General features: G+C 36.2%; 2 protein-coding genes and 1 pseudogene across 11 annotated transcripts; 2 read left to right on the forward strand and 1 right to left on the reverse strand.

The window, feature by feature from the left end:
• Nucleotides 1-1,743: 1,743 nt before the first annotated feature.
• Nucleotides 1,744-11,793, forward strand: LOC147510828 (uncharacterized). Its single transcript, XM_086602654.1, has 2 exons — nt 1,744-3,152; nt 11,399-11,793. Exons 1-2 carry the CDS (start codon nt 2,022-2,024, stop codon nt 11,483-11,485), a joined length of 1,218 nt encoding a protein of 405 aa, XP_086458780.1. The 5' UTR covers nt 1,744-2,021; the 3' UTR covers nt 11,486-11,793.
• Nucleotides 11,794-13,472: 1,679 nt separating this feature from the next.
• Nucleotides 13,473-18,302, forward strand: LOC147510829 (sister chromatid cohesion 1 protein 4-like). 10 transcript variants are annotated; one of them, XR_015219032.1, is made up of 6 exons: nt 13,476-14,119; nt 14,267-15,360; nt 15,852-15,981; nt 16,682-16,932; nt 17,628-17,918; nt 18,062-18,302. XR_015219032.1 is itself a non-coding variant. In XM_086602655.1 (5 exons), the coding sequence occupies exons 2-4, from the start codon at nt 15,236-15,238 to the stop codon at nt 16,892-16,894; spliced, it is 468 nt and encodes a 155-aa protein (XP_086458781.1). In that variant the 5' UTR covers nt 13,476-14,119; nt 14,267-15,235; the 3' UTR covers nt 16,895-16,932; nt 17,628-18,302. The 10 variants fall into 10 exon arrangements, 2 of the variants coding, with proteins under 2 accessions (XP_086458781.1, XP_086458782.1); XR_015219039.1 differs by having other exon boundaries at nt 13,473-14,119; nt 14,267-14,525; nt 16,120-16,932; nt 17,628-18,302; XM_086602655.1 differs by having other exon boundaries at nt 17,628-18,302.
• A 3,619-nt stretch (nt 18,303-21,921) lies between these two features.
• Nucleotides 21,922-22,635, reverse strand: LOC147510830 (NADPH:quinone oxidoreductase pseudogene; annotated as a pseudogene).
• Nucleotides 22,636-23,186: the final 551 nt, after the last annotated feature.

The following is a 23,186-nucleotide window of genomic DNA, read 5'->3' on the forward strand; positions in this document are numbered from 1 at the left end:
ATGAAACTATACTGAACTAACCTAAATAAATAACTAACGGGAAAATATAAATTTGATATAACTACATTGAACTAACCTCAAAAAATAATTAACGAGAAATCGGAAACTTGATGTAAATGTATTGAATTCACCTCAAAGATTAACATAAAATCGGAAATTGGATGTAACTGCATTGAACTAACCTCAAAGAATAATTAACGGAAAATCAGAAACTGGATACAACTGCATTAAACTAAAATTAGAGATTAACTAACGGGAAATCATAAATTAGATGCAAATGAAATGAAATAACCTCAAAGAATAGTTAACTGGAAATCGAAAGCCAGATGTAACTGCATCGCACTGACCTCAAAGCATAAATAACTAGAAATTGTAAACTATTGAATTAACCTAGATCGAAAAATAATTAACGGGAAATCAGAAACTGGATGCAGATGTGTTGAACTAACTTCAAAGAGTAATTAACGGGAGATTGGAACCTGGATGCAAATGCAATGAACTAATCTCATAGACTAATTAACGGCGATCGAAAACCGATGCAAATCAGATCAATTAACCTTAATGAATTAATAACGGGAAATCATAAAGTGGATGCAATTGCACTGAACTAACCTCAAATAATAATTAACGGGAAATCGGAAACTTGATGCAACTGCAATTGAACTAACCTCAAAGAATAATTAATGAGAAATTGAAAATTAGATGCAACGTAATACATTGAACTAACCTCAAAGAATAGTTATTGTAAAATCAGAAACTTGATGCAAATGCATTGAACTAATAATCCTTAAACATGTTTGTATTATATGTAGGGAGAAAGAATGTCTCGACAAATATAGTTTTGCATTTTAAGTAGTGTTTATCATAATTCTTCTATTATTATATGATTGAGAATGTCTTGCTATTCAAGTAGCTTCAATATTATCTTCGCCACATTGGACATTCTCACAAAACTTCAATAAAATTTATATTATTAAACCTAATAACAAAAAAAAGTCGATGGGTTTTAATTATCAAGATCTGGTGCTTCATTTTTATAGAGATTGGTGCAAGAAATTTGAATGAGTGATTAATATAATTTTCATATCTCATAGATATGCATAGTTGCTAATATTTTTTAGAATAATTTAATATAACGACACCCATTCGTAGGACAGGTTCGAAAACTAGTTTATGTGTATAACAAATCCGTAGTATGGGTTAATCAGGAGTGATGGAAAACCTATTTGTGCATTGGTACATCTTGTAAGGTTTAAATATTTATTTATTTAGTACTAAGTTCATGATACAAAATCATAAGCAGGTGCCAACTAGCAAAGTTGGTAAAACCCTTTCTGAGTGATGATACCAAAAGTCTGGCCTCGAACCCCCATTGCTTACATCAACGAGTTATTTATCTCATTTGAAACAAGCTTACCAATCAGAATAATAATAATAATAATAAATAAATAAATAAAATTACAAATTATAGTATGTTATGGTCTGCTAGTTTAGAAATTAATTGAAGGAAAATTACTAAGAAAAAAAATGTTAAAAAGATCAATCAAACAATGAAATATATGGGTTAGACCGTTTAGTCGTTGGCAACCATGTATAGTGACCGTTTTATTTGAATTGAAACACTAGATGTGATTGCAGGGCATTCGCGTGATGTCTAGGTTAAACATATTGATCTTCCACCAACGCCTCTCTTTGAATTGCACCAACACAAGTGAATTTTCTCTGATCATTTATTAGCACTGTGGTAATTCTATCAAATTGAGCACCATTGACACACCTCGAAACTGGAGTTGAGAATGGATCTTTGAGGATCATAAAGATGGGAACATGTCGGTAATCCCAACAAAATAGTACAATAATTACGCGGTGAACAACGAGCCCACACCCACCCACTCAAATGACATAGTCAACGATGGCAGCATTGATATTTCCATTAGATCGGTGCCCATTTAGAAAACTAAACTCTATAGAAGAAGCGAAAAAATTGGTCCATCCATTCTCATATCAAACCAATCAAGAAAATGGCGTCATACTACTCACGTGACGACGAAGCCGTAGACGATTTCGACGATTACGATCCAACCCCATACGGAGGAGGATACGATATTGCCCTCACATACGGTCGTCCTGTCGAACCTTCTGAAGAAACATGCTATCCAATCTCATCTACTTCATCATCTGGGATTGATTATGAACGTCCTCATTTTCAATCCAATGCTGAACCATCAGCTTATGGGGATGAAGCTCTTCAAACTGAGTATAGTAGTTATAGCAGGCCTAATAAGCCAAGTGGTGGTGGTGGTAGGCCGAAGCCACAAGTTAATTATGGGTTTCAACCACAAGCTGCTAGTTATGGTGGTGGGGAGGAAGAAGTATCTGCTGGATCTGGGTATGGGAAAAAACCCAGTTATGGGGAGGAGCCTCCACGTAGGCCAAGTTATGAGCAGCCTGAGGAGGTAGAGGGGTATCAGAAGCCGAGTTATGGACGGCCTAGTTATGGGCAGCCTGAGGAACAGGAGGGGTATCAGAAGCCGAGTTATGGGCAGCCCGAGGAACAGGAGGGGTATCAGAAGCCAAGTTATGGACGGCCTAGTTATGGGCAGCCTGAGGAGCAGGAGGGGTATCAGAAGCCGAGTTATGGACGGCCTAGTTATGGGCAGCCTGAGGAGCAGGAGGGGTATCAGAAGCCGAGTTATGGACGGCCTAGTTATGGGCAGCCTGAAGAAGAAGTGGGGTATAAGAAGCCGAGCTATGAGAGACCTAGTAGTTATGAGCAGCCTCGGGAAGAGGGGTATCGGAAGCCGAGCTATGGGAGAAATGAGGAGGAAGAGGAGGGGTATAAGAAGCCGAGTTATGGAAGGACTAGTGGTTATGAGCAGAATGAGGAAGAGGAAGGGTATAAGAAGCCGAGTTATGGGAGGACTAGTTATGAGCAGCCTGGGGAAGAAGAGGTGTATAAGAAGCCTAGTTATGGGGAGTCAGAGGATGTGGAGGGGTATAGGAAGCCGAGTTATGGGAGGAATGAGGGGGAAGAGGAGGGCTATAAGAAGCCTAGTTATGAAAGGCCTTATGGGAGGGGTGATGATGATGATGACCGTAAGAAGTATGGAGAGAGGAGCCATGGGGAAGAGAGCTATGGTCGCAAGAAATATGTGAGTTGGTCTTACTTCACTCTATAGATTATTTTATGCTTTGGTTTCAATTTTATTCTTGTAGATAATATGTGAACTGTGTGTTAAGTAATCAGCCAAATAGCTAATACTAGTTAGAAGCGAGGCATGTCAAGGAATGAAAAATTTATTACGTAAAGAGTAGTTGAATTGTATATAGATGCTATATTGGTAGAGCGATTAAACCCACTCTTTTGTATGATATGTATGGACAAGTAGCAGCAAACATTAAGTAAATCTGCCTAGAAATGCACATCAAATTGGGGTTTCTTCTAAGAGATAGAGATGATTTCGAGTACAAGATCCTTGATGTTTACTTTTTCAAATTTAAAAGTCAGACTTGGCTCCAAACTGATAACCATAGGAACAGAAACCAAAACTAGTATTGATTGTCCAACTGGAGCCCTTGAACTAGAGCTTCCAAGTTTAGCAATGCAGAGGAACCTCTTGGTGACAATGGTTGTATCTTGGTTTCTATGTTTCTAGATGTTATCTTGAACTTTTTTATTGAACTTAAAAAGGATACATCCATTCAAATTTTCAATTCGTACCCTTTAAAGAAAACCCGTGTTTTCTGATTTCTCAATTTTGAAGTTCTATTCCATAATACTGCATTTTTTGCATGGTATAGTCTTGAATCTCTTTTTTCTTTTCGAGATGTTTACACGCGTTGTCACTGTTTCAACCAAATATGATCAAAATACTAAGTGATAACAAAAGATATGAATTATGTTGAAAAGTAGGGATAAAAGTTATGATGATCGAGAGAATTGAGACTGTATCTTTCGATTGGCTACGTATCCAAATATTAGATGGGATCAAGTCTTAAGAACGTAGTTCTTTATGAAAAATAGTTTGATATTTATGTGTAGAGTAGAGATTTCTTGTAGCTCAAGTAATTGTAATTTAATAGGACTCTTTAACTGATAATTATTTTTTTTATAATAAACGAATTTGAAAATAAATTAATGTACGTAAGTAGCAAGCCATGTGGCTAGGGTTCAGTCCTAGACACAAGCTAATGGGAATGCCTGTACATTGATCCATGATATTGTAAATTTGGGCGTTAGCTCTATCGATTAAGCGGATAAAGAGACCCCTAACAATGGACGTTTGCTACATAGGTGGCATCACCCCTTCTTTGGCATGTGAACGAAGTTTATATGGAAAAGAAGAAAAAAAGAAAAACGATAAAATGTAATGAGAAAAGAATGAGCGAAATGTCAATAAATATGTGTGAACGAAATAATTAGGGAGGCATAATAAATAAAAATTAAATTAATTAATTAAATTTGGCATAAAAAATGTAAACTAGAAATGGAAGAAAGGATTGGAACATGGGAACGCGTTATTTGCATATGATGGAAACTGCGGGTAACATATTGTGATAGAATCATCCAGCACACATGCAAACACATGCGAAAATGTGTTGGAAGTGATGTAGGACCTAGCTTGGTAGTGGGAACAGGTCAAAAAGTAAAAATAGTTTAAAGCAAAATAGAAGTAGGTAGACTATAAATGTGCTTGTAGTATTTAGATACAAGTCAAATAGGATGAATAAGACAAACAAATTAGAATTAAAAATAGATGAATTGAGTAAAGTGAGTGCACGTGAACCTAAATCTATTAAGTATAGTAAAAGATGAAAACCAAATAGAAGAAGGATGCCTGATCAACTTTAAGTTGGAGTACGAAAAATTAACTTGCGTTAAAAATACAATATGTGCATAACCATATTCTCTTGTAATAGGTTGACTACAGTGATAACACGAAGACAATACAAACGTTGGGGAATACAAACGATAAGAATTTGCGGAATTTTGTTAAAGGAAACAATGAGGAAAAAAGATGGGAAAATTTATAGAAAATTATATTCGACAGTCATGACGGTCCTAGAATTTGTGAGGTGGAAAGAAGGTAGCAATATAGTGAAGATACGAGGCCACGGTGATTGTCAATGGAAGAGATACAAAAACTACTAGTGCTTGAGAAATTTGAGATGGACAAAGTTGAAAAAGAAGTAAAAGAAAATGAAATTGTAATGGCTTTACTCACAATTAAGTTGCGCGGGGGCAAATACCGTTGAACACAGAAATTGCACAATTGTTGGAGTTGTAGCAAATTTTAACAGGACAACTACCAATTCTGTTTTGGCTAAATTTTACCATAGCGGACCGTTTACAAAATGAATTGAAAAAAAGATTCGAGTCACAAGAATTGTTCGCATTGGTATATCCAAAAGTCGTATTCAATAAAGAATATATAAAATTTGAAGTCGAATTCAAAAACATAAACAGAAAATTAGATGATTTTCTAACATGTATACTGAATGGGATAGATTTTTGTATCGCGTCTGAGGAAATTGGAATTCGACAGAGTTTAAAGTGTCGAATAATTTTCTAGGTAAGAATCAAAATTACTATTGCAAAATATTCAAAGTGTAAACTGTTGAGTAATACCGAGTGTTTTGATTGGAATGAAAAACACACTTGTGTTACTGGAGATTGAATTGGACAAAGAAGTGAAGAAAATCCGAGTTTTTTCTTTGACGAATGTTCTGATAAAATACTATTAGATCCTGAATTATTTGGACGATATTGTGTATTTCAGAAACTATAGCAATATAGATCCTTCAACTGAAGGGTCAAACGAGACATAAAGTGAAATTGAATATTAGAATAAAAAACTAAAAGATTCGTTATTTGGCAGCGATAACAATAATAAAAGAGAATATGGTATAGAAACAACAAAGCGAAAACTAGTGATGTGTGTGTTTGTCATGTAAAAATAGTGAAGTGGGTCACAAAAGAAAAACATTGAGAAGAAAAAAGGTTAACAAAGACAAATAACCACAAGTGGCGCTATAAATCATGATGCCACGAGGGATGATAATTCAATGTGCTAATAGATTACTGCAAGGATTGAGGTGCAAGCCAGAATAAGACGAAAATGTATGTATACGTATAGAGGAAACAAAAAAATACAAATCTATAATTTTTGTTCACTTCTTAATTCAAAAGACAACCCAAAAGTTCACTTGTACTTTAATTTTTGTGAAAAACTGATGCTGGTGTGGTGTGTGTTTCTCAAAACCAAAAACAAAAAATACCAAAATTTTAAAGGGTAGGTACAGTAAACTATGTGGCTAAAGCTTTCGTCTGTTTTTTTTTTTGTTGTTTTGGTGTAAATGCAAAGTCGGTTGATTTCTTCTGCCACTGGGGCTTTCCTTCTAACTGGCTTTGCATTGGGATCAATGTCAAGTTTGTAACAAGCCATAAAAAGATGACTATATCGGAAGCAAAAACATGATTATTCTTTTTTAATAACAAAAACAAAAGGCCGAAAGCTTTTAACATTGCCTTTAAAATTATGGTGTTTGTGGTTTTGAGAAACACACCCCATTAGCATATCATTTTTTCACAAAAGTTAAAGTACAAGTGAATTTTTTTGGTTGCTTTTTGAATTAAGAGGTTGCTTAACAGCTTTGTATTTTTTTGAATCCTCTGTACGTATACATACATTTTCATTTTATTCTGGCTTGCGCCTCAATCCCTACTGTAAATCTATTGGCATATTGAATTCTCGTTCCTCGCGGCAACATGACTTGTAGCGCCGCTTGTGGTTTTCATTGTCTTTGTTAACCTTTTTTTTTTCTCCATGTTTTTCTTGTGACCCACTTAACTATTTTTGCATGGCAAACACACACCATATGTTCTCGCTTTGTTGTTTCCATACCATCTTCTCTTTCACTATTGTTATCATTGCCAAATAACAAATCTTTCAGTTTTTTATTCTCATCTTCAATTTCACTTTGTCTCGTCTGACCTTTCAGTTGACAGAGATCTATATCGCTATAGTTTTTGAAATCCACAATATCGTCCAAATAGCTCAGATCTAATAGTCTTTCGTCAAAACATTCATCAAAGAAAAAGCTTATATTTTTCTTCACTTCCTTTCTAATTCAATCTCTGGTAACACAAGCGCGTTTTCTGTTCCAAACAAAGCACCAAGTAATACTTAACAATTTACACTTAGAATATTTTTCAATACCAATTTTGATTCTTACCTCTCGAAAATTATTCTGCACTTTAAACTCTGTTGGATTCCAATTCCCTCGGACGCGATGCAAAAATCTATCCCATCCAGTATATACATGTTAGGAAATCCTCTAGATTTTCGGTTCACATTTTTGAATTCGACTTCAAATTTTATATATCATTTAGTCAACACGGCTTTTGGATATACCAATGCGAACAATTCTTGTGCCCCGAATCTTCTTTTCAATTCATCTTGTAAATGGTCCCCTCTAGTAAAAATGAAAAGACTTCGGTCCTCAGCGTTTAGGACCGAAGTGTGTCCAAAGCGGCTGAGGACCACACATTTGGTATTTTTTGTTTTTTTTTTTAAATTTTTTTTTGAAGACTCTTTGTGTGAAAATGCTGATGTGGATACCAAATGTATGGTCTTCAACCGCTTTGGACGCATTTCGGTCCCAAGCGTTGAGGACCGAAATTTTTCTCAATAAAAATTAGCCAAAACGGAATTGGTAGTTATCTCGGTGAAATTTGCTACCACTCCGACAATTGCACAATTTTTGTGTTCAACGGTATTACCCTCACGCAATTTAATTGTAAGTCATTACAATTTCATCTTTCTTCTATTTTTGTTTCAAATTCATCAATTTTGTCCATATCAAATTTCTCGAGCACTAGTAGTTTTTGTATCTCCTCAATTGACAATTGTCGTCGTGGCTTCGTGTCTTTACTAAATTACTACTTTCTTTCCACCTCACAAATTCTAGGACCGTCATTATTGTCGAATATAATTTTCCTCACTGTTTTCTTCAGCAAATTCTCATCGTTTGTATTCCCCAACGTTTATATTGTCTTCATTGTTCGTTACTACTGTAGTCAACCTATTACAAGAGAATATGGTTACGCACGTATTATATTTCACTCCAACTTCAAGTTGATGAGGAATCCTTCTCCTAGTTGGTTTTTATCTTTTATTGTACTTAATGGACTTGCGTTCACATTCACTCACTTTATTCAATTCATCTGTTTTTAATTCTAATTCTTTTTTGTCTTATTTATCCTATTTGACTTGTACTCTAAATACTACATGCACTTTTATAATCTACCTATTTCTATTTTGCTTTGCCAAGGCCAATTTTTCCATTCCAACTCCTTTTACTTTTTGATATGTTCGCACTACCAAGCTAGGTCCCACATCACTTCCAATACCTTTTAGCATTTATAGGTCCGTATTTCAATCGAACAAGTGTTTATGTCAACTGGAATATGTTATTGCCCACAAATATAGTTCCCAAAGTCTATTCCATCGGTGTTTGTTTTTGTTTTTCGCCACCCCGCCTATTTTTCCAATCCCCTCTTCTATTTCTAGTTTACAATTTTACGCCAAATTTTAATTTTTTTCTTATTTTGCATTCATTCATATTATGTCTCCCTAATTATTTTGTTCGCATTGATTCACACATATTTATTGACATTTCGTTTTCATTCCACACATTCTTTTCTTATTACATTTTCTCGTTGTTTTTTCTTTTTTCTTCTTTGCCTTCGTTCATATGCCAATAGGGGCGATACCCCCTACGTGGCAAACATCCATTGATAGGGGTCTCTTATTTATCCTTTTAATCGATAGGGCCAAAGCCCAAATGTACAATATCATGGATCAATGTACAGGTCATTAACCCTAGCCTCATGGCTTGCTACTTACGTACATTAATTTATGTCCAGATTCGTTTCTTATCAAATAGATAATTATTAGTTAAGAGTCATATTTAATTTTAATTATTTGAGCTACAAGAATTCTCTACTCTATACATATAGATACCAAACTATGTTCTTGAGACTTAATCCCATCTAATATTTGGGTACGTAGGCAACCGAAAAGTACAATCACATCATTCTCTCGATTATCATTACTTTCCTTACTAATTTTCTACATAATTCATTTCTTTGGTCACACCACTTAGTGTTTTGATCATATTTGGTCGAACCATTTACTCTTTTGGTATGATTGTGACATTTCAAATTTGCATGGTATTCTAATTGTTGATTTTTGGCATGCAACACCTACTTGACTACATACGTTAGCATATGTGCTAACTATCTTTAAGACATTGTCAAAGTACATGCCTCAAATTCTTTTTCAATGTAATAATGTTACTATTTTTTTTCCTTGTTCAAACAGAGTTATCTCTTTATTTTTTTCAATTTTTGTCATTTGTCTTTATTTTTGGTGGTTTCTTCAATCATCTCCTATTGTATTAATTTTATTTGGGTCTCAACTTCCTGGACTTCTCCTAGGGCCTGGAATAATTTTGTTCAGATTACTTGTTGTGCACAACTTATGGTGTGGCAATTCATCCCTCTGCTAAATTTATAGTGAGGCAATTCGTAGTTTAGTCTTTTAGAATATCCTTGGAGATAATTTTGTGTGGGTAGGATCTCCACTTGGGTGAATTCTTTACCAGTGAAGATTAAGCTTGATCAAAGATTAGCATCCATGATCTTACGGACAATTTCAAAGAAATATTTGAGTTTCTTATTTTACTATGTTCAGCTTTATTTATTCCTCAATATGTAGAGTACATTGAAAATTACAGAATTGGCTGTAACCGAGATTATGTTATTCATACTAACAATACTACTGAAGGAATATTTTAATGCTGTTCTAACAGTTTGATAACTATCTTTGTAGCTCTAGAATGTTTCAGTTTACGCTCTTACCTATATTATTTCTCTCTCAAAACTATGCTTTTGTGTGAACTAGTAAAGTCCTATCCTTTAGCTTGGAAACAAACACGTGCATAAGGCTACAAAGTACAAACCACATGAGAATGTTATAATTTCATCAACATATGGATGTTGGATTATGCTCAACTTATGCTCCTTTTCTAATTTGAAAACCGGAGGACTGACGGCAAGTCTTGAATACAAATCAATCTCCAAGTGGAAGATTGTTGGAGTCATGTAGTGTTTGATAATCTTGGGTCACTACACCAGGGTTTTGCCACTATATTTTGACCATGGAATCGGAACGACCATGTTTGCATCATAGGAACATGCATGAAGGCTATATCACCTATGAGACTGTTATAAATTTATAATGGACATGAATTGCTGCTTTTCTTACTTGAAGACCAGAGGACGGACGCCAAGTTGAGGATTGTTAAAGGCATGTAGATTCTAATCATTTTGGGTCCTTACACCAGGGTTTTGCTACTGTATTTCTACTGGGTGATAGAATCCCCTTGGAAAAACAACTCCTTTAAATTCATAATAGAACTTCAAGATCTCATTGAACAATGGTCTTGTAGGGCATGAATGGGCTAGAAAATGGTTTAAAGGGGCTTGGATGAGATTAAGTGAAAAAACTGAAATAATTGTACACTCCAGATGAGTTTAGTTAGGTTTTATCATTTTACCCCTAGCCCTTCACCGGCGACTAGCCTGCCTAGGCATAGATTAGTGTGGAACACCAGGGGCCTAGGGTTACCTAGGCACAGATAAGCGTAGAGCACCAGGGGGAAGCCTACAGTGAGTCTCTCCACTAGTGCCTTAGCGATAAGACTATAAGCCCATGTGGCAGCCTAGAATGAGGCTCCCCACTAGTGCCCAAGGTCGCCTTGGGGCTGATAAGCCTAGAATGCCAAGGGGATGCCTAGAGTGAGGTTCTCCTTCAGTGCCTAGGGTCGCCTCCGACTGCTTAGATTTTATTGATTAAAAATTAAAGAGACTAGGATATTGTATCATCACGTCTCTGCTAGTCTGCTGGCCGCGTTTTATACCTCATCCCCTCAGCCTGGAACTTCCTCTATTCTGTTCTTCATGGAGTTTCGTATTGTAACGGTTTCTTAGCCTTCGGGTTATATCCACCTAGATTATTAGTCTGGTTCCTGTGGTGGTCAAGTTTGTAAAATGCGACTTTTTTTTTCATGATCTGCACCAATCACCTAGTACTATTGGCCCTAGGCACTGATCTTAGTTAGAACTATTGGAACTCTTTATCTTGTCTACTTGTCTAGTTGATGTAGTATGTAGTATCAGAAATTATGGAAGAATACACGTGTGTTAATCAATAATGGCTTTTATTCTCTTTGTACAAGTTGGGAGGTTACAACCTCTGCTTAAGTATCTGAAATCCCAGCTATATAGATTAACAAAGTTAAATTTCCTTATTTGTTTAATTGGTACTTGCAGGGAGACAAGTCTGATGATGATGACGATGATGAGGAAAAGAAGCAGCGTCGTAACAAGCATCACCAACGCAAGCACTATGATGATTAGAGTGTGAATCAGAGAATTCATAGCCTACTGATGGGCTTAATGCTCTCTTTCATATTATTACCTAAATAAACAAGGGAGCATGTGTGATGGGTGCTACTGAATGTCCTTGATACTAAGTATGTTGGGGTAGCTTGTTAAACTAAATTATTGAAGTTGGGTGTTCTAAACTTGTTGATTTGTATGCTTTTATCTAATTGGTGCTTTTACTTTCGAGTTAAAAAAACTGATACGGCAAGATAAAGAAGCACTACTTGCTCCACCACAGCAAGCACAGATAAGCAAATAAATGTTGGCGTTTTGATGGGCAATGAGATTGAAACCTAGACATAGAAATTTGAGCTAAAAAGAAGAAAGCGGTTGAGAATTGAAATGAGACTTGACTCCAGTTTTCGGAGTTCGAACTCATTTTGTCGGTTCAAACCAAGGCCACAACATATCAATACCAAAACCAACTGATAGTGTTCGAATATCTTAGATTGATATACCAGGCTAAGGACTGAAAGGAATGAATATGGTGGCCGTAAATTGGAAATGCTATAAAGTTTTGATATGTTTTGATAGATCGGGGTGATTATTGATCTCGCATGAGAATGACCTGTGAACTCTTTCTGTCGGTTCATCCCAGTTTGAAGAACGTATGGTGGAAATGGGTAGACTTCTTTATCCAAGGACTTCTATATGGAAGTGCCGACTAGAAGTGGAGTCCAATCACCTTGTTCGAACTGGTATGAGCAGCAGATTGGCAAACTGGTATCAGCAATCAGATTGGTAGTTGGTATTCTCTGGGTGAAAAATATGATGAGGAGACAAGGAGAGAAAAATAAATGAGTTGTGTTCTTGGAAATAATCGGTCTATGTAGCCGTAAAGGATTGGAAATTATGGGCAAATAATACGGCAGTTTAGACTAAAGAAAGCGAGCAATGGTGGCATCTCTAGTTGCTGGTGTTGTTTTGCCTAGCAAATTAAAAGGTTGTTTAGGAGTCTGACTAGAGAGAATAATCTATGGCTCTATGCAATATGGAGTAGTTGTAGAGCACACCACAATTAGGATCCACGGTATCTGAATGTTTCTTCATCTTCGTCTTCGTCTTCTCTCTTTTCAAAGCTCAGGATCTGCCATCACCCCTCACACGGAATACTACTTAGTATAGATTTGTATCAAGACCTTCCAGCTTAAATAGCACGGCGACAATATAGCCAATTTCAGCAAGCACCAAATCCTTACGCCATCACTAACATAAGTGAGATTATAGCCAATTTCAGCAAGCACCAAATCCTTACGCCATCACTAACATAAGTGAGATTAGTAGTGGGACGACAATCAATTGGATGCGCCAGAATTTCTAATCAATTAACAACAAAAGGCAAAAACTGAAGGGAGGGGTTCTAGAGACATATTTCATCTTAACACGGAAACAAACTCAAAATCGTTAAGACATTTATAAGTTTTGGAATAGACTAATTTTTTTATTGATATGATCTCCTAACTATTCTAAATATCCTACCTATATTAATATATGTTTCTCCCACGATGCTCACATTGAGCCACGTCAACAAATTTTTCAAAAAAACCCACATTTACATAATATTTTATTTATTTCTTACGAATATACCTTTAATATTAGTCTAATTTGTAATTTTAATGAAATCAATTTAATCTTTTTACATATCATGATATAAGAAACCAAACACACGCTCTTATTTCAATTGTGCGGAGTGGGTAAATAAGTAATTAACAACCCAACAAACAAAGCAAACCCCACACCCTTCGTGAAGCAAAGACAAATGAAGGGTTTTTATTGAAAATAATAGCAGAAAGCATAAGTGGGCATTTGGTTATATTTTTTCAAAAAATCTTTTTTTCTTATTTTTATAAAAAAGTATTTATTCTAAAAACAATTTTTCAATAAACATGTTTGGTTGTGATTTATTTTAAAAGTTATTTTATTAAATCAGATTTCACAAAGTCTAAAACATCCGGAGTGTTCATTTGCTTTGAACACCCAAAGTGTTTCCTTCAAAGAAAAACAATTTTTTAACTTGAAAAACAAATTTTACTTAATTATCATTACCAAATCTACAGTGCGCACAACTTTATATGCAACTCAATGCGCACAGTAGATTGTGAATCTGCCGAAGGAAAGATGAAAAAAATGGGTAAAGGCTAAAACCGGCATAAATATTTTATTGTATTAGGACCTTTCTCTATATGGCTCGACTCCTTCTCAAATAAGCAGCTTCGTCTCTTCCTCTTTCCCCAAATTTTCAATAACAAAACCAACATCTCTTCTCAATTAAAAACCTAACTTCTGATAAATCTTATTTGCTGAATCTAGATTAAGTCAAGAGATTACTGCCTTGCAAAGGAGTTCGCAGTTATAGTAATACGCCTTTTGGTAGGGTTCTTTGGATTCATCAAATGGGGAAGTTCCATTCTGGCATTTTTGGACGATTGGAAGAAGATGGATGGAACAGTGGAACCACAGACCGTGGTGCAATAGCTGCTGCCAAAGAGACTATGTGAAATAGCCTCGTATGCACATTCTCAACGTTGGCCACTAATATGAGACACTGCAGTTACTATAAACTATGACTTGGGTATCACGGCCTGGCTCAATTCAATGGTAATATTGGTAAGTTATTTTGGACACTTTATAAATCTGAGCTTAGACTTTGTTATGTGTATAATGATTAATGGTGCTCATGGCCATTCATTATGTATTTTATTTCTTAGTAGTTAGTACTAAAGGTTTTTATGTAATTGAATCATATGTCAAAAGACGGCCTGTAATGGCCTTGTGATGGCCTGGTGACAGCCTACAATGGCCTGGTGATGACCTGTAGTGGCTTGACAGCGGCCTGGCAGCAGCCTGTTAGTGTCATGTAGCAGCTTGGGTGTACACACTATTAAGAACCCAGATAATGACTATGATTTTTCTCATGTCCAATGTGAAGTGTCTCTCTATTATGGGTACTCTACGTCCTCAGTCCTCCGAACGTAAATCAATCGGGGTTTTCATACGTCGACATCTGTTGCAGGTTTGGAAAAGATGGTGACGTTTTCAATATTGTTCACATGCTATTCAGGTGTATTGGTTCATTGCTGTGGTTATTTTGTAGAACTCTGTTTTTGTTGGGTTATTAGTACCTGACTTCCATAAGTACTCACTGCATAATAATGTCATGCCACTTTTTCTGTTTTACCATTTATATTGTTATGAATCATGATGTAATCATTTCTATTCTCATCCCATAGGTATTACCGTATTAGTGAAACTATTGCTCATGCTTAAGGAAATTTTGATATTATTTCTGCGTTGCATGTGTAATTGCACATGTAAATACAAGTGGTTCTTCTTAATGATGTTGATGGGTCGGGTTCCCGTTTAGGTAGGTGCATGGTTCGAATCTGGAGTAGATTGGTGGATGTATTGCCAATATATGTGAGGTCGTTGGAAACATATACAAAGTCTAATGCATTATAAATTGACTAATATCTCCATTATTATCCCGAAAAGCCAATTCTTCTCTAGCCATATATACTTATATATTGTGTGACACATAAAATGTGATATGTCACCCATTTGATATGCTGATTTCAGTGTTTTGGTCAGGGAGAAGTTAAAGTATACATCCAATATATGAAGTTTATTATTAGATTTCGTCCAGTGGACGCTTTTAAGTACTTTTGTTAGTTACTACACAGTTCTTTACTCTCAGATACTTTCTTGTTCGAAAATTGTTTTCTTATGTCATTTGATATGCCAAGATTTCTGAATTTTGATGATGAGGATACAATAGAAGAAGATAACGGTATTCCTAATGCTGAAGAAGTTGGCATCCTTGATAACAGTGGGTGGTCTTCTCGCACCACGTATTCTGCTCTCGAGTTTAATTTACATCGTGGAAGTTGGTGATACAAGTTGGAGAAGTTATGCGCAGCTTAAACCCATATTTTTCTGTTACTTTAACATTTTAAGGAAAGTAAATGCTTTGTTAGTGAACAAGATTTTCTTACTGGACAGAAAATACATGTGTCTGTGTTTGACACAATGAAATACCAAAGATTGAGGTAATATCACATGCAATATGTGAGTGTGTCATGTTAGACAAGGATACGTGGACACGAATCCGACACCGATTACTTTTAAAATATGGTGTCCATGTAACATAGGTTGGAAGCTGGAATCCATTAAATTGGGTTGTTCCTGATCTATTACGATTTATATTGACAGGAAGGACATGCCTTGTTGCTTTAATGCTTCCCTTGGATGCAAACATCCACATCTTTCCATATTATAATTTTTATCAGACTCTTCTCTACTTATGTTGTCACACTTTATGAATACTTTTTTACCCTTGCAGAGGTGTTGCAAAGTATCTCCAGACTCTTTTCGATACTGAATCTGGACATGGAAGGAAAGTTCTTTCTATGGATAACCTTTTGTCTGGTAAAACTCGGATGGAAGCATCAAGGATGTTCTTTGAGACTCTGGTATGCATTTTGATCTTTCTTAGTTTCTAAGATACAATTGTGCATAAATTTACTAGTCTCAACCAAAAAAATTTAGTTGACAATGCTTGCTCCGAGAGATCGAACTTGTCATTACGATCTTCAATTGGTTTGGTTTAGGCCAATGAGGTGGACAATCTGAACAATCACCAAGTAACTAAAATCTAAATGGGGAATCAATGCAAACTGAGTATGGTTTGGTTTAGGCCAATGAGATGGACAATCTGAACAGTCACCAAGTAACTAAAATCTAAATGGGGAATCAATGCAAACTGGTGATAGCCTACAATGGCCTGGTGATGACCTGCAGTGGCTTGACAGCTGCCTGCAGCGGCCTGGCAGCAGCCTGTTAGTGTCCTGTAGCAGCTTGGGTGTACACACAATTAAGAACCAGATAATGACTATGATTTTTCTCATGTCCAATGTGAAGTGTCTCTCTGTTATGGGTACTCTGCGTCCTCAGTCCTCCCAACGTAAATCAATCTGGGTTTTCATACATTGACATCTGCTGCAGGTTTGGAAAAAATGGTGACGTTTTCAATATTGTTCACATACTATTCAGGTGTATTGGTTCATTGTTGTGGTTATTTTGTAGAATGTTGTTTTTGTTGGGGTATTATTACCTGACTTCTATAAGTACTCATTGCATAATAAGTACTTACTGCATAATAATGTCGTGTAGGCAGCATTTGTTCCCATGTCAGACCCAAGCCTTATAGAGCAGTATGAATATGCTAACGAGCACGATATAAAATGCCGGATCATCATGACTGAAACTGGTCTGCATCAAATGTGCTCTCTGAATGTAATTTTAGGATATAAGAGACATAGAAGACAGAATATAAGCAGTCAAGGTGCTTTGATTTCTCTGAACTTGTTACTCATCATATGGTGAATGTTTGTCTTTGGCAATGGATCCATAAGCTCAAAAGGGTAAGAGCACTCATTATTTGAGAGACTGATGGTTCGAATCCGTCTGGATCCACTTCTAATTAATTGTTTAATCTGAAAGAGGCACACTTTTTTTTGTGTTTCTCTTTCTCCATCTATTTCATGATCATATTACAACTTAAGATAATATTGCAGCTGTTCATAATCATATTACAACTCAAAATCACATCACTCATGATTTTACATACACACAAGGCTTTGGATTCGATAGTTTTTTACTTGTGCATAACTAATTTAAGAGGAAGCAATAACTTGACATAGAAAACAACCAAATTATATAGAAAACTCATTTACATAAGCAGCACCGCCAAATTATATAGAAAACAACCAGAAGGGAACTGTCAGTGGGGCCATATGTAAAGCTTAAAAGTCCAATTGAAATTGAAAGAAAATCATAGCTTGATTATGTAAAATAGAATGTCTTAATTTGAATTAAAAGTCACCTTTTAAATTGGACTTCATATAATCATAAGCCATTTATATTGGAGGGAATGCAATGTAAAGTTCACTTACAATTTTGTAGGCTATGTGGAATTGAGCATTTGATGTTCTTCTTATCTATTGTCTCATAGTTGCATATCATCATTTATTTCGTTTTTTATTTTCAGTTTTGTACTTTGCATGATCTTATTATGTCAAGCTCAGCTTAACCAACTTAATTTTATAACTGTTATTAGCGCCGGGTGACAAAATGGTGTTGATGGCCAGGCAGCCAGATGAAATTTTATATCATTTCTATCAAGTCCCTATCAATAGAAAAGGCTTCGTTGGAAAAGTTCTTGGTCAGCTGGATGGGTTGATAATGCAGTCTGTAAAAATTGGTGAGACTGGGATCAGAGAAATCACAATGTACCTCCTAGATTATGATCACTCGATCTACTAATGTTCCACATACTGCCTTGGTCAAGATCACACACTATGTTTTCAACCTTAATGAAGGGATGGATGAGAAGAAAAAGGTGAGCAAGGTGAGCAAGTACAATTGCAACGTTCGACTGTTCAAGTAGTTTATTCTGCATGATTTTGATGCACGTGATGGGACGTCAAGTTTTCCTGTTGTTGTTGTGCATAGAATTTGGATTTAATATATAAATCAAAATCTTTTGGTTAGGAAGCTTGATGGGGTTGGGGTGTTTGATCAGTAAGAGCTCATTCGTATCGATTATGGTTGATGACAGTGATAAAAGTAGTCATATGAAGCCAAAATGGCTTAATGTTTTTGGACACCATATGGCCAGGTTATTCATACTGATTTATATTTGTATTCTTTTATTTCATTATAAGAATTCATGCAGCTAAGGTATAATTGTTCATTTCAAATGTATATATGACTTTGTCAATAGTTTTATTGCTATCTTTTTCTGAAGTTTATATATAAAATGCTAACTTTTAAGACTAAAAGTACCGTGACATCTTTATTCAACACAAACTTATGAGCTTAATAACAAACATATCCAAAATATATATTTGCTAACGTGGTCTAATCTCTATAGTAGTAAGACTGGCCATAGGATAGGCAGATTAGCTAGTTGTCACAAATAATCCAAAAAATAAAAAATAAAAATCAAACTTGCCAAATGTAGTTAATAATTTATAAAATTTGGTTAATTGTAGACCGTTCATTTTCACCATTTTTTATACTATATTTGGCAAGTTTAGAAATTTTTTATTTTTTTGATTATTTGTGACGATGTTTAGAATAGTTAGAAAATCATATTTACAAAAAATTAGTCTAATCCAAAACTTATAAATGCCCTAACGATTTTGAGTTTGTTTACATGTTAAGATAAGATATGTCCCTAGAACCCCTCCCAAAACTAAACTAGAGAGTCTGAAAAATATTGAGAGAAAATAACCACACACAATTGCAAACAAAAATTCCACTTGCACTTTCTAGGCTTCTAGCATCTGAATACTTAAGTCTGATAGCAAACATACAGTACCATATTTGTTTTTCGCCTCCAAAAAATTGTTCTTTTTCTGCTACAGGACAAATTTTAGGCCAAAGCAACTCTAGAGGACACCGTTTTATTCTTAATAACTCACAAGGACAAATTCCAGCATTAACTAACCATGATCTTAATTTTAGTAATCCTCAAAGACAAAAGAAGTTGGCCCGGCCTTTTTACTCTTTTTTAAATACCTATTTTACCCCTCCATGTTATTATAGATATAAAGCATATAAATTTTTATTTTTATTTTAAATACCAGTTTCACCCTCTCTGTGTTATATTTATGAAGCAGAAAAATTTGGTGGTTGTTCATGCTCTAGTAAGAGTTCTTACTAATCATACATTATGTTGAGGTATGAATAGTGATTGTTCATATTCCAAATAGGAAAGAACAATGATTGTTTATAGTTCATGTTGAGAATGATTGTTCATACTTCATGTTGAAGTATGAACAATGATTGTACATATTCCAATAGGTGTTCTTACTGATTATACATTATGTTGAGGTATGAACAATGATTGTTCATACCCAAATAAATATAAACACTGATTGTTCATACTATATATACCGGGTCGTTTCGGTTAGGTCGGACCATTTATTATTTCACGTCAGGTGTATACTTGACCTTTCATCTACCCGAGCCATTTTTTTTCGCATTAAGGGTATATTTGACCTTTCATCTACCCTGTCTTTGTGAGTGATTTAAAAAAAAAGATGGTAGCGTTGAGAGTGACTTTTTCATCGGATTTGTCCTTGAGAGTTGCTCTCTTTTTTAAACTAAAACAATGTGCCTAGATGGAAAATGTGTTGCAACTTGCAAGATGTCAGTATGACATCGATCTCAATGGTGGGAACTAATCTGCTTTGTGTAAACACTGAAGCCATGTCTGAAACAAAACAGCTATTGTTTTCAAGCTAGATCTTCATAAACTAATGGTCATAACTGACATTACCTGTGGGCTCTCGCTGCTGAAAATATTCTACGCAAAATGTGGCTGAAGCACGACTCTGGGTTCTCTTTCATCCTAGCTGCAAATGCAATCTACTAAAAAAAATTGTTTTCCATCTAGTTGTCATGGAGTGTCGTTCTTTCCCTTGGTCTTGTGTCATGGTTTCCTATAAGATCCTGCTTCACTTTTATCCATTCTTCATATCTAGGGCTTTAATTTTCACTTTACATGCTCTTGAACAACATAACCTCTTCATTTTTTCCACCTTATCTTGCCTGATCTGTCTACGGTCTCTGGGACCCAACCAGTTATCTTATATAAAGATTACGTTCATTTGATCCAGCTGCCAGTATTGAGTCATGGACGTACCGTTTCCCAATACCTCGCCTGGATGATTTGTTAGACTAGCTTCATGGGTGTGTGATGATTTTTCCTAATCTAGAAACACAAATATTTTGTTGATGATCAAAGAACAATAAGAAGTATTGGATGAAGAAGAAGAAGAGATGTAGAAGATGATAAGTTGAACTACGTTCTTTAACGGCTGCCTACGTATCCTGTGAATAGGAATCCAACTCAAAGCGTAGTTCAACTATTCTATTTATAAGAATAGATGAGGTTTCCCAATTAATGTTTAACTAGGAGACCATCTCTTGTTAAGTATCATCTTGATGAATAGATGAGGTTTTCCAATTAGTATTTAACTAAGAGACCATCTCTTGTTAAGTCCATCTTGACTCTTCTAGAAGCTCCATGTTTCCCAAGTCAAATAGGTCTCTTTTATTGATTTAAAACAACAGAAAAACATGTTTAGGTTCGGAGTAGTAATTAGAGCTCTGAGCCTAGTAGTTGAGCTCCGGATTTGGAGTTCATAGTTAGGAGTTGGTTATACGAACCTACTATTCCAACTAGTTCCAAAGCCTACGAACCTACTCCGAACCTAGTAGTTGAGTTCCAGATTTGGAGTTCATAGTTAGGAGTTGGTTATACGAACCTACTACTCCAACTAGTTCCAAAGCCCACGAACCTGCTCCGAACCTAGTAGTTGAGTTCCGGATTTAGAGTTCATAGTTAGGAGTTGGTTATACGAACCTACTACTCCAACTAGTTCCAAAGCCCACGAACCTCCTCTTCTTGTCTCACTTCCGAACCTAGGAAGTGTCTTACTTCCGAACCTAGGAAGTAAAAGGATTTGGACTTGAGATATGTTCTGGTACTTTCGACCCATACCAAGACTATATCCAAGCCTTAAGAAGATACTGCCACGTGTTACATATCTATTTGCTAAAATATGCACACACAAATGCCCCCCTTTTTTATTCATGGGTTGTGAATCACCCTTAAGGAAAAAGGCTAGGTAAAAATATACGCGACGTCTTACGCCTCGATTTTCTCTGTGGAATGTATTGGCAAAATTTTGCATTACTTCTGCGCAAGGAACTGTAAATTCGAACCTACCGTGACCATGCCCCGAACCTTGTATTTTAGGCCGAACTTGGTGAAAACCGGTCTTGCCATGCCTTGTGATGATTCGGACTTGGGATTACATTCCGGAACTAAACTTCATGAAATCCGAACGTGCAGTGCATTGTGATGACCCGAAACTGGTCAGATCAATCCGAGCCTTACAGACTCCACTCTGAGCGTAATTCAACATTCCATGTTTCACAAAGATCCGGACTTGGGATTACATTCCGGAACTAAACTTCGTGAAAGCAGCACCTATCATGCTCCGTGTTTATCCGGACTTAAGTAGATTTCTATTTTCTAAATCACCTTGACTCGGAAGTGCAACTCGGAACTGGGCCTGGCGAAACTTGAATTGGGCCTTGCCTAATTGAACTGTTCAACATAACAAAATAAAAGATACCCTTCGCTAACTTGCTCAGAACACCTTCTTCTTCCTTCTTCCTGTTCGTACAAGCTACTCCAAGAAACTCATTGCTGTCGTCGGTAAGAATTGATTAGTATTTTCCACTGAGTGCGAAGCTCATGATTCCAAAGTAAAACGATATCAACAAGCTCCTAACTCTTTTCCTCCAACAACTCATGTTTCCAACTTAAAGATTCAATTTCCTTTTTCTTTTTTCTTTAGTATCACCATTAATGAGTGGTTGAAGCTTTTTATCGCCACTGACAAGGTTTGGGAGTTGTGGGATACCAAAAGAAAGTAAGTAAATCGCCAGTTCCTTTTATTTCCATACTTGAGTCTCAGAGTAAATGCCTGCAAGGATAAAAGAACTTGCTTTATGTTCTCCTTAGTGTGTGGATCAATTAATGTGCCATCACTCTCGAACTTCTTTGGAAGTTGGAATGCATTCAAGAAAAAATCTGGCTTGTTTATGAAGTGAAGATCAATATAGACCCCAACTTGGCGTAAATGGTATTGTGATCGTCCCCAGCCGAAACCTCCTCCTGCGCTTATGATAGCAGCTGGCTTATCAGCCCAACAATTTGGAGGTCTAGATGCCCAGTCAATTGCATTCTTCAGTGGAGGGGAGAGAGAGTAATTGTACTCTGGAGAAGCAAATAGAATATTATCGCCTTCAAGAATTTTACATTTAAAAGCCTCAACAACCGGAGGATAAGTTCCATTGACTTCAAGATCCTTGTTAATAAATGGTAAAGGCTCAATTTCAATAAACTCTATTTGCAGCCCCGGGATTGACTCGTTTGCTATCTGAACTGCAGAGTTAACGAGGCCACGGTTGTAAGAAGCTTTGCGTGAACCACAAAGTGCTGCAACTTTGATCATTGGTTGAACGACTGCTGATGCTGCCATTTCGCTCTTTTCTTTCTTAAACTTCTCAAAGACACAATGGTTCGTTATAAAGAGTGTTGATCAGTTGGAAAGAATAGTTCCGGTGTTGGTTGGTATTGCTGTATCGGGTGTGCTAGCGAGCCTACACGTCTAGGTTGATCAAGTCAGTATCGCGCATTGCTACTGCATATACAATGTCTCATCAATCAATGTCGGGCTCTTTAATCCACAAAGCAGTTCCGAATCCAGTACTAGGCAATGCAATTGTCGAGGCACGCAGTTCCGGATATGTCAAGTTACAATGCAATTCGGATAGGCCGGGTATTGTAGTTGACAATGTAGTTTCGGATTCTTCCGTCCACAAAACAGTTTCGGGTTTGTTACTCGAGAGAACAGTACCAAACTTGGACTTTCTGTGTTCCTTATTAGCTAGGAAGTGGAGTTCCAAACTTAGACAAGTTCCGAACGTGGAGTTCCAGGCAAGCTAGGAAGTGGTGTTCCGAACTTGGACAAGTTCTGAACGTGGAGTTCCTAACTAGCTAGGAAGTGGAGTTCCGAATTTGGACAAGTTC

Source organism: Coptis chinensis, chromosome 3, assembly GCF_015680905.1.
Source record: "Coptis chinensis isolate HL-2020 chromosome 3, ASM1568090v1, whole genome shotgun sequence".
Taxonomy (NCBI): Eukaryota; Viridiplantae; Streptophyta; class Magnoliopsida; order Ranunculales; family Ranunculaceae; genus Coptis; species Coptis chinensis.

What these genes read in the sequence shown, in the direction of transcription:
- LOC147510828 (XM_086602654.1), top strand. Translation starts at nt 2,022, where the DNA reads ATGGCGTCATACTACTCACGTGACGACGAAGCCGTAGACGATTTCGAC. An exon ending in GCTATGGTCGCAAGAAATAT is followed by an intron (nt 3,153 to 11,398) that starts GTGAGTTGGTCT and finishes TGGTACTTGCAG; the next exon opens with GGAGACAAGTCTGATGATGA.
- LOC147510829 (XM_086602655.1), top strand. Translation starts at nt 15,236, where the DNA reads ATGTCATTTGATATGCCAAGATTTCTGAATTTTGATGATGAGGATACA. An exon ending in GGGTGGTCTTCTCGCACCAC is followed by an intron (nt 15,361 to 15,851) that starts GTATTCTGCTCT and finishes TTACCCTTGCAG; the next exon opens with AGGTGTTGCAAAGTATCTCC. An exon ending in GGATGTTCTTTGAGACTCTG is followed by an intron (nt 15,982 to 16,681) that starts GTATGCATTTTG and finishes AATGTCGTGTAG; the next exon opens with GCAGCATTTGTTCCCATGTC.